Source organism: Pecten maximus, chromosome 11 (assembly GCF_902652985.1).
Source record: "Pecten maximus chromosome 11, xPecMax1.1, whole genome shotgun sequence".
NCBI classification, from domain to species: Eukaryota; Metazoa; Mollusca; class Bivalvia; order Pectinida; family Pectinidae; genus Pecten; species Pecten maximus.
This window is the reverse complement of record NC_047025.1, coordinates 29,572,215-29,585,015: the sequence shown is the minus strand read 5'-3', so window position 1 is coordinate 29,585,015 and position 12,801 is coordinate 29,572,215. Positions and strand designations below refer to the sequence as shown.

Here is a 12,801-nt window from a genome sequence, read left to right as displayed (position 1 = left end):
CTGATGTATACAGTCCACTCCACGCCTAATTGAAATGTTATGCTTCCCAGCCAAATTGGTCATCATTTAGAGCAAGAAGGTTTTTAGAACATTTTTTGTATAATATAGTATATAATATTTGTCTCCCTTTTACATTGATAGCCACAACATGATAACAATATTGTATCCCTAGATGGCATACACATGCATGCTGTATTGTTTTAATGCCCTTCATCAATTTGTATCATTTAAGGCCTATGGCATACACATATTGAGGCTATGATATGAAGATAGAGCCATGTTTTCCTTTCGTGAATGGAAGAATTCAATGTCAAAACATGGGACATATAATTCATAACCTTATGAGGTTGATGACATTTTGTATAATTTGTGCAGGGCAGGATGTAAAATTTTTGTATGACATAAGGAGCATTGAAGATGTAGGTCAATTTTACTTTTTTTTCTAACAGAGACTAAACATTAATTATAATAACAATAATGATGTGAAATTTCATCTCTGCATCGATGACGTTCAATTGCAATTAGTTTATCAGTAACTAAATTAAGATTGTAGTTACATCAATTACTTGATGCACGGAATAATGTTGTAATGGCAGAGTAACAAGCTGACAGGTGTAGACTGGGTGTTTAAATGTCCCACCATCTAACAGGATAACAGACAAAACGGGGAAGACTTTGGCCACAAAGTAATTGCTATGAATGCCTAAGTCCCTGTTGAGAGCCGGACATCATGATGCACTATGTCTAGACAAACTTGTCCGCCTAGCTGTAATGACATAGATCTGGTCTGGCATATCCCTCACATCTTATAGGGCTGCTCCTCTACCACTATATTACGTAGAGTATACATGTATATTTGGTGTGTGGCCAGGGAAGACAGACTTCTGACAACTGGTAAATACAACTATGGTAAATAAATCCTATCAAATGTGTCTCCTATTCCAACACAATCAGTAGGTTGATCATCACGTGACAAGCCCAGTCATCTTAAAAAAACTCAATGACCTTGACGATCTTATCTTCATGACCATTTCAATTGTTTCCTTTCAATATGACCCTCTGTATATATATTCTGCTTCATGTGTCATGCTGGGGAGTTTAATTACTACAACTTACAGACCTATGTTTGTGAAGTAACTTTGCTTCAGTTTATGAAACAAATGGCCTTGACCTTTATAATACTGACCTCTCTTAGCCATCTCTGTCTCTATATAGTCCAAGGTCACTTCATCCTCACAAATGTCGTATGGCATGTTTCCATCAGCATTCACAGCTAAAAGCTCTGCCCCCCTATAAAACAAAGACTTAATGCTAAAATCCAATTTATTCTGCTTTTCTGTGGTATTAAACAACTTGTTAGTCACATTCTTTAACATGAAAATTTGAAGAAATAGTAATTTAGAAATACCAAGTTGCATTCTTTAAGCTTGATTTAACTGTTCGGCTCTCTCTCTCATACAATATTTACTATTTGTCATACATTTTGAGCATTTGCATGCAATTTTGATAAGTAGATGATTTCATTTGATCAATGGTAAGGAAGAATCCATTTTTATACAAATTTATAAGAACTTACACAAAGCCTTGATTTATCTAACATCTACACAAATATATATATAACCTAATCAACCTCCGGTAATAAAGACAAATCAAAGTTAAAATACAACTGATTTTATGGCAACATCATTTTTGGTTTGTTTTTTGTTTAACATCCTATTAACAGCCAGGGTCATTTAAGGACGTGCCAGGTTTTGGAGGTGGAAGAAAGCCAGAGTACCCGGAGAAAAGCCACTGGCCTACAGTCAGTACCTGGCAACTGCCCCACGTAGGTTTTGAACTTGCAACCCAGAGGTTGAGGGCTAGTGATAAAGTGATAAACTTAACCAACCAGCACTTTATCACTAGCCTTATATAACCTAATCAACCTCTGGTAATGAAGACAAATCAAAGTTAAGATACAAATGATTTTATGGCAACATCAATCCATTTCTCAAATTCCATAGAAGCAATAGTCCATTAACAAATGAATGTATTTGTGGTTCCCTGGTATAATCTTACTCTGTGTACTTTACGGAGTAGATTAATGTTACTCTACCCAACAATCTATGTAGTCCCTGCTTGGAATGAAATTCCATCACTGCACATCAGTATCATCAATATACAATATCAATCTCATAGTTTTCCAATGTGATTTTTAATATTTTCTCTTCGTGTTAAGAGAAATTTATTATTTCAACATTCTTGTTTTATACCCAGCCCTGTAACACGAAAGATGAAGTATACATATATAAGTATTCTTTTACTGACACACCTTTCTTGTTTTATACCCAGCCCTATAACACGAAAGATGAAGTATACATATATAAGTATTCTTTTACTGACACACCTTTCTTGTTTTATACCCAGCCCTATAACACGAAAGATGAAATATACAAACATAGGTATTCTGTTCACTAACACAACTCACTTAATATGTCTCATTGTGATAACAAGCTTTGTTTATGGATAAAACCTAAACTGATAAGAAATGAGGGAATGGTTTTTATCTGTAACCATGGAAACATCTTTAAGATAACTGTAACAATTGTTATACTTCACGGATATCAATGTAAGGATCATTGTATATGTGAATAATTTAGATGCCATATTTTTTTCTTATTTTACACACAGGAATAATTTATGGAGTAACAAGACAGAATGAAATTGAGAGTGACATGTTGTAGATAAGAAGTCATAGGCTGACATTTGCCTAATATCAGACTGATGATCATCAGTTACAACATCTTTCCCTGAAGGTCTGATCCTCACAATACACCCATCCTCACCATATACTCATCCTCACCAAATACTCATCCTTACCATATAATCATCCTCACCATATACTCATCCTCACCATATACTCATCCTCACTATATACTCATCCTCACCATACACACATCCTCACCATATACTCATCCTCATCATATGCTCATCAATCACAATACACCCATCCTCACCATATACTCATCCTCACCATACACTCATCCTCACCATACACTCATCCTCACGATATACTCATCCTCACCATATACCCATCCTCACCATATACTCATCCTCACCATATACTCATCCTCACCATATACTCATCCTCACAATACACTCATCCTCACCATATACTCATCCTTACCATATAATCATCCTTACCATATACTCATCCTTACCATATAATCATCCTCACCATATACTCATCCTCGCCATACACTCATCCTCACCATATACTCATCCTCACTATATACTCATCCTCACCATATACTCATCCTCACCATACACACATCCTCACCATACACACATCCTTACCATACACTCATCCTCACCATATACTCATCCTCACCATATACTCATCCTCACCATATACTCATCCTCACCATACACTCATCCTCACCATATACTCATCATCACCATATACTCATCCTCACCATACACTCATCCTCATCATACACTCATCCTCACCATTCACCCATCCTGACCATACACTCATCCTCACCATACGCTCATCCTCACCATACGCTCATCCTCACCATATACTCATCCTCACCATACACTCATCCTCACCATACATTCATCCTCACCATACACTCATCCTCACCATTCACCCATCCTCACCATACACTCATCCTCACCATACACTCATCCTCACCATACACTCATCCTCACCATACACTCATCCTTACCATACACTCACCAACACCATATACTCATCCTCACCATACATTCATCCTCACCATTCACCCATCCTCACCATACACTCATCCTCACCATACACTCATCCTCACCATATACTCATCCTCACCATATACTCATCCTCATCATACACTCATCCTCACCATACATTCATCCTCACCATATACTCATCCTCACCATACACTCATCATCATCATACACTCATCCTCATCATACACTCATCCTCACCATACATTCATCCTCACCATATACTCATCCTCACCATACATTCATCCTCACCATACACTCATCCTCACCATACATTCATCCTCACCATATACTCATCCTCACCATATACTCATTCTCACCATATACTCATACTCACCATACACTCATCCTCACCATACACTCATCCTCACCATACACTCATCCTCACCATACACTCATCCTCACCATACACTCATCCTCACCATATACTCATCCTCACCATACACTCATCCTCACCATACACTCATCCTCACCATATACTCATCCTCATCATACACTCATCCTCACCATACACTCATCCCCACCATATACCCATCCTCACCATATACTCATCCTCACCATATACTCATCCTCATCATACACTCATCCTCACCATACACTCATCCTCACCATATACTCATCCTCACTATATACTCGTCCTCACCATACACTCATCCTCACCATACACTCATCCTCACCATATACTCATCCTCACCATATACTCATCCTCACCATACATTCATCCTCACCATATACTCATCCTCACTATACATATCCTCACCATATACTCATCCTCACCATATACTCATCCTCACCATATACTCATCACCATACATTCATCCTCACCATACACTCATCCTCACTATACATATCCTCACCATACATTCATCCTCACCATACACTCATCCTCACCATATACTCATCCTCACTATATACTCATCCTCACTATATACTCATCCTCACCATACACTCATCCTCACCATATACTCATCCTCACCATATACTCATCCTCACCATACACTTATCCTTACCATATACTCATCCTCACCATATACTCATCCTTACCATATATATACACATCTCCACCAAATACTACCAAGCCGTATCTCACCAACACCATACACTCATCCATACAGCATACAATGCCATCTCTATTACATACCCTCACCCTCATTAATCTAACTCCCAATGTATACATCCTCAAAAAAAAACTTTAAGTGCATATTGTCATTCTTAGCCGAATCAATGACATTTTTGAAGAATCATAAGTGAATGAAAAAATAAAATCTAGAAACATTGAAATAAAATTTTGTTATGGTTGTCAGCACTTTCAATATCTTACAATGCAATCAGCATTCTTATGCACTTTACAACTATTCATATCAAAATTACTATGGTAATAGTATTTTCACTCTGAAATTCAATTCGAATATAACTATTTCAATTTTGAAAAATAAAAAATTTCTGTCGAGAAATTATCTTTTATGCATAGCTGTCCTCCCCAGTTACGCATAACATGTACCAATCCCGACTAAAATCTCATTGACATCTGAGAGAAATTTCTACAAGCAGATGTGGTAACATTGGTCTGTGATTTCTACAAGAAAGTCTTCTACATATAACTAGCTGGGAACAATCATCATTAGATATAGAGCGCTAGCTCTAGCCCAAATATAGGTCTGAGATTTAATCTTTTGTCATTACCACAGGAAGTCAGGGCTACACTGATCCTTCCTTATATATAGTTGGTCCCTAATTTGTATAAATTACATGTTCAATAGAATATAATTCTAGAAGAGATTGTGTGTGGGCTCATCTCTTCAAAGCATAACTAACTAGCTCTAGAGTAATGTCAATTTTGACCCAAAACATTTCACCGAGAATAGAACATCCTACAACTAACAAATATAAAAGGGATTTAAACAGATCACTCAGACAAAAGAAACAAATAAATTCAGCTTTAGACTTTTCTTATAAAAATATTTAGAGTTGTAACACATATGCTTATGGGGGGGGGGTCTTAAATAATGAATAATGGCAATCTTGTAATGTATTATGCAACCTATTATTATTTATTGTATCCCTACAAAAATGTTATTATAATGTGACTAATAATTAAATAATGAATAATGGCAATATTGTAATGTATTATGCAACCTATTATTGTATCCCTACAAAAATGTTATTATAATGTGACTAATAGACACAAGAAAGTATACTTTCTACATATAATATCTGTAAGTAATCAGCCTCTTTGCTCAAGGGGTTTGCCCTCACCATTGTCTGAGTTCATGCGAAACTTGAATGTAAAATTGTGTTCATATAAAAGGTCTAAGTGGAAAAGGAAGGAAATGCTCAACGTAATATATATATCTGTCAGTTAGCGATGCGATACAATACCAGGTGTAAGTTTTGAGGAATGACCCTGCCTTATATGGATGACAAAGTATACATTACTCAGCTTCCAGTATTGCAATGAAGCTATTCAATTCTACAATCAATAGCTCAGCTTTGTACTTGATTAACTTTGTCACACGATGATCACAAAATATGGCAGCGCCATTCTACTTGAGTTGCTGACATCAGCTAAGATGAATTAATGTTACGGATCAATCGGACAATCAGAAGGGCAACATGATGACAATGTGTATCCCACATATCCTTCACGTCCCTCAAATATGCCCAATATGTCTCATGTTAATGTGTGAAAAGCAACAAAGAATTTATTCTATATGCCTGATCAACAGATCTCCAGATATAGTTTAGGAAGATGTAGTCTTCCTTGCAAATACATGCATTTTTTTCTGCAAAAAAAAATATGTCTAATATTTCTGAGCAAATTATGAAAAATTATGATATTTATATCAAAAGGTCACACTAAAAAATCAAGGGCAGGTTGTATCAGAGGCAAGCACATTACACTCTTATCACTATGCACACAGCTAATGTATTCTATCAACAAAGGATTTCCTCAGATTTTCAGACGCCAAAATATTTGATCGTGGATTTGGGGACTTCGGAACATTTGGTATTTGACCTACATTTCAAAAAACGTCAATATTCAAATAAGGCTACTTTTATGCGCAAGTGTCAGCGTGGTAGTAGCTCGGTCAATCAACCTGGGGTCTATATATATATATATATATATGGTGAGGTCAGTAGTTTTTTAGTGGTGTTATATGCCCTTACTGAAATGTCCTGATTGTGGAGGGTGAAATAAGGTAGCGATAGGAGGAAACAATGATGAGAACATTGTAGGCCAACCTGGTGATCATTCCTCGTAAAAATATACATCTCGTAGCCACTGTGCAGTATCAAGACATTAAAACTCAGGGTTATAAATATAGCATAAAAGTAGTTGTTTGGTAGTTTTATTCACAGATTTATACAGAGTCAATTTAGGTTAATTCACCCCAGATTTCTAGGATATTGACGAACGGACTACTTCATCAACATAGCAGAAGAAGAATTTCACATGTACACCCGCTCATTTGACAGAAATCAGGTGAGCAAATATTACGACACAATCTGACTTTGAGGAGGATAGGAATATCCCTATAAACTCTAATCTGTCTTTTTTTCATTAAGAGAATCCCTATATCCCCATGTCCTCAAACACACAGTAAACAGTAATGTCCATAAATCTATCATGGATAAATACAAATGGTCAGTGGCCCAGCCATCCCTATATCCCCATGTCCTCAAACATAAATCTATCATGGGTAAATACAAATGGTCAGTGGCCCAGCCATCCCTATATCCCCATGTCCTCAAACATAAATCTATCGTGGGTAAATACAAATGGTCAGTGGCCCAGCCATCCCTATATCCCCATGTCCTCAAACATAAATCTATCGTGGGTAAATACAAATGGTCAGTGACCCAGCCATCCCCATATCCCCATGTCCTCAAACATAAATCTATCGTGGGTAAATACAAATGGTCAGTGGCCCAGCCATCCCTATATCCCCATGTCCTCAAACATAAATCTATCGTGGGTAAATACAAATGGTCAGTGGCCCAGCCATCCCTATATCCCCATGTCCTCAAACACACAGCAAACAGTTAATGTACATAAATCTATCGTGGGTAAATACAAATGGTCAGTGGCCCAGCCATCCCTATATCTCCATGTCCTCAAACATAAATCTATCATGGGTAAATACAAATGGTCAGTGACCCAGCCATCCCTATATCCCCATGTCCTCAAACATAAATCTATCGTGGGTAAATACAAATGGTCAGTGGCCCAGCCATCCCTATATCCCCATGTCCTCAAACATAAATCTATCGTGGGTAAATACAAATGGTCAGTGGCCCAGCCATCCCTATATCCCCATGTCCTCAAACACACAGCAAACAGTTAATGTACATAAATCTATCGTGGGTAAATACAAATGGTCAGTGGCCCAGCCATCCCTATATCTCCATGTCCTCAAACATAAATCTATCATGGGTAAATACAAATGGTCAGTGACCCAGCCATCCCTATATCCCCATGTCCTCAAACATAAATCTATCGTGGGTAAATACAAATGGTCAGTGGCCCAGCCATCCCTATATCCCCATGTCCTCAAACATAAATCTATCGTGGGTAAATACAAATGGTCAGTGACCCAGCCATCCCTATATCCCCATGTCCTCAAACACTCAGCAAACAGTTAATGTACATAAATCTATCATGGGTAAATACAAATGGTCAGTGACCCAGCCATCCCCATATCCCCATGTCCTCAAACATAAATCTATCATGGGTAAATACAAATGGTCAGTGGCCCAGCCATCCCTATATCCCCATGTCCTCAAACACACAGCAAACAGTTAATGTACATAAATCTATCGTGGGTAAATACAAATGGTCAGTGACCCAGCCATCCCTATATCCCCATGTCCTCAAACATAAATCTATCGTGGGTAAATACAAATGGTCAGTGGTCCAGCCATCCCTATATCCCCATGTCCTCAAACATAAATCTATCATGGGTAAATACAAATGGTCAGTGACCCAGCCATCCCTATATCCCCATGTCCTCAAACATAAATCTATCGTGGGTAAATACAAATGGTCAGTGGTCCAGCCATCCCTATATCCCCATGTCCTCAAACATAAATCTATCATAGGTAAATACAAATGGTCAGTGACCCAGCCATCCCTATATCCCCATGTCCTCAAACATAAATCTATCATAGGTAAATACAAATGGTCAGTGGCCCAGCCATCCCTATATCCCCATGTCCTCAAACATAAATCTATCGTGGGTAAATACAAATGGTCAGTGACCCAGCCATCCCTATATCCCCATGTCCTCAAACACACAGCAAACAGTTAATGTACATAAATCTATCATGGGTAAATACAAATGGTCAGTGACCCAGCCTGGGTGAGCCTCCCATAACATATAGGTGTCAAATTATTGATGGACCAATGAAAACAGGCAGCATGGTCAAGGAGAGTGGAGAATTGATGATGATCGGATAGCCTTAGTGTGCCATCTGGTGTGAAAGCCCAATACTCTATCAATGACCTGGTCAATTACACAGCCACAGGTCTGTGATAAGGAACTGTAAAGATCATTCAAGACACCATGCATGTTGTCATGCAATATACAAACTAACTATCAAATGGGCTGACTAAAGTTGTTATATACAAATTCAAAACAAATATCCAAGTTAGTTCAGAGTACTAGTATCCTCCCAATCGAGCGAGGACTCCTTGGGGAATGAGTGATAGGGTTACCTGGAGTTCTCTCTGCTTAGCTGGGCAAACAAGAGTCTATCAAATTGGGTCTTTAATAGCTCTCCGCTTCACTTTTAGCTTTAAAGGAACTGTTGGTAGCCACTTGTTAACCCTTTAATAACCCTAATGTAAGGAGTTGGCAGTAAACACTGGTTAACCCTATAGTAAGGAGTTAACAGTAAACACTGGTTAACCCTATAGTAAGGAGTTAACAGTAAACATTAGTTAACCCTATAGTAAGGAGTTAACAGTAAACACTGGTTAACCCTATAGTAAGGAGTTGGCACTAGGACGGCTTATTGTCTCTTAAAACCTTACACACTTAACAACTCTCTAAGTCATACCAATCTCAAATTCTAAACATCAGAAAGTCTGATTCCAAACCTTTAACAAATCATTAACCCCACACCTTACTAGCCTTGCACACAGCAATCTTTCATATCCTACAGTAAACGTGGAAATTTATGCTAATTACACAGTCTTTTTGATTGCGAAAATTTCCCCCACTCATATTATTTTGATATCAACTTGCATAATCTCGAACTACAAACGAAAGTGGATTGATCATGAAAATTACCCCCACGCGTACTTAGTTTACATATCAAAATCGCAAAAACCATGTTTAGAGCTTATATCAATGATTACTATCTTCAAATTACTACGTTTTACCAATTCCAATCTTTAACACATATCAACCACCTCTATATTCTGATGTATTTCAGCTTCCAAGCCTTACAAATGTAATGACCTTGACCACGACTAAAGCCGTCAGTACTTACTTGTCTATGAGGTGTTTACAGAGGTGCACATGACCACAGGTGGCGGCGGCGTGTAACGCTGTCCACATCTCACTGTCCTGAGCATTCACCTGGGCGCCAAACTCTAGCAAAAGCTTCAGCATCTCTTCACTGTCGTCGATACAACACTGGAAATAGAGGTGACAATCTATCAGGTTTGGTTTGGTATATTTTGTTTAATGTCGTATTAACAGCCAGGGTCTTTTAATGACGTGCCTGGTTTTGGAGTAGGAGGAAAGCCAGAGTACTTGGAGAAAAACTACCAAACTATGGTCAGTACCAGGCAACTGCCCCACATGGGTTACGAACTAGAAACCCAGAGGTGGAGGGCTAGTATCTATCAGGTAAGAAATAGCAAAGCTACTGTCAATCAACCACAAGTACATAATGTATCAACCTACTATACCTTGTCAATCTACCAAGTACAATCTACCGAGTACAATCTACCGAGTACAATCTACCGAGTACAATCTACCGAGTACAATCTACCGAGTACAATCTACCGAGTACAATCTTAAGTCCTATATGGCATTGTGGCGAGAATGGTAGCTTTGGGAGCTTTGTAGTATTGTCACCAGAATGGTATGAGGGACAGAATTGCCACCAGAATGATAGGCGGGATAGAATTGTCACCAGAATGGTAGGAGGGATAGAATTGTCACCAGAATGATAGGCGGGTTAGAATTGTCATCAGAATGATAGGCGGGTTAGAATTGTCATCAGAATGGTAGGAGGGATAGAATTGTCACCAGAATGGTAGGAATGATAGAATTGTCACCAAAATGGTGGGAGGGATAGAATTGTCACCAGAATGGTAGGAGGGATAGAATTGTCACCAGAATCAACAGAGTTGGAATTATGATCAGAATGGTGAATATTTTGAATATATTGGAAGAAAGCTTTGGGTTTTCAGTAGACTGATAGAGGTATATGACTAATGGTGAATTAATCTACAGAAGTAATTACTGCGATGCTAACACACGAATTGCCAACGTTTACATCCATGTAAATATCAATCTATTACGACCGTTCCCAGTTAATTTGCACTTGTCGGTTGTAGTTCCATAATCACATCATTTCACAGCTATATATGGTTCCAGAGAAAAACACAGCATTAGCAGATTATCAATATTTATGTCAGAAAAGCCAAAACATCTGGAAGCATAATGTGAAGAACCAAAAACTTCTAGAAATACAATGTGGAAATCCAAGAGACGAGACATCATGTTATAACAGGAATAATCATAAGGTAGAGTGTATTATTCATAAATGTTATAGATGCCAAGTCATATCTCTATAAACAACAGATTTCTTGTCATATCTCTATAAACAACAGATTCCTGGTCATATTTCTATAAACAACAGATTCCTAGTCATATCGCTATAAACAACAGATTTCTTGTCATATCTCTATAAACAACAGATTTGTGGTCAGATCTCTATAAACAACAGATTTCTGGTCAGATCTCTATAAACAACAGATTCCTAGTCATATCTCTATAAACAACAGATTCCTGGTCATATCTCTATAAACAACAGATTCCTGGTCATATCTCTATCAACAACATATTTCTTGTCAGATATTTATAAACAACAGATTTCTGGTCAGATATTTATAAACAACAGATTCCTTGTCAGATTTCTATAAACAACAGATTTCTGGTCAGATTTTTAAAACAACAGATTTCTGGTCAGATTTTTAAAACAACAGATTTCTGGTCAGATTTCTATAAACAAATTATTGATCAGATCTTTAAAAAAAACATCTGTATCATATACTGTATTCAACTACTGTACAGAGTTATAAAAAACACACACATAAAGACAAATACATGAAAGAGTCAGACAAATACAGACTCAAATAATAGTTGTCAAGTACATACCTGGTGAAGGGCTGTCAGTCCATCCTCATTGGTGGAGTTAGGGTTCACTCCCTGGGTCAAAAGTCTCCGTACTAAAGATAATAATAAAAAATTGATATAAATTTTAATTTGTAGCCATGTCAAATTGATATTTATTGTTCATATTTTAATATATGATATCAAAACTACAATGTACATTTAATTTAATCGAGTGAACTATGGTAAACCTCCGGTTAGTTCGAATAAAATTAAATAAATATTGACGAACCTGTTCGAATTATTCGAAATTATGCTTCAGAAAATAAGAGTCGATATCGGCGAAAATCTCGGCAGAGTAAAATCATTAGACACAATCACATCCATTGTAAATCTGATATGTAACAATGGCGGCCTGAACAATGGCACATTTATAAATAAGTAAAATGATAGTATTTTATTTAATTCAATGTCAATTGATCGTTAAATGTTGTTCATTTTGCAATAATTACGATGGTTATTGCGCGAAGCCGCTTGGGCAATGCATAGCCATAGGCCCCAAAACAGTTCAATACACGTTTCATTTGTGACACAAAAGTTAACATTTGTACAGTATAATCTCCGCATTGCTATATTTTTTATCTGAATCAGAAACTATCACTTTATTATTGTAATAAATGGTCTCTTTAATACATTGAAAGCA

At 37.4% G+C, this 12,801-nt stretch overlaps 1 protein-coding gene across 10 annotated transcripts in view; it reads right to left on the bottom strand.

Moving 5' to 3' along the window:
• The window catches only part of LOC117338242 (protein phosphatase 1 regulatory subunit 16A-like), a 94,033-nt gene that overhangs the window by 28,555 nt on the left and 52,677 nt on the right, over positions 1-12,801 (bottom strand). For all 10 annotated transcript variants that reach the window (XR_004534991.1, XM_033899504.1, XM_033899509.1 and 7 more), the window contains exons 3-5: positions 12,144-12,214; positions 10,243-10,388; positions 1,187-1,290 (exon numbers count right to left, since the gene is read on the bottom strand). Coding sequence is in view for 9 of the 10 variants with exons in the window: in XM_033899504.1 (XP_033755395.1) it covers positions 1,187-1,290; positions 10,243-10,388; positions 12,144-12,214 (321 nt within the window). In the remaining variant the exon portion in view is untranslated. The remainder of the gene's footprint in view (positions 1-1,186; positions 1,291-10,242; positions 10,389-12,143; positions 12,215-12,801) is intronic.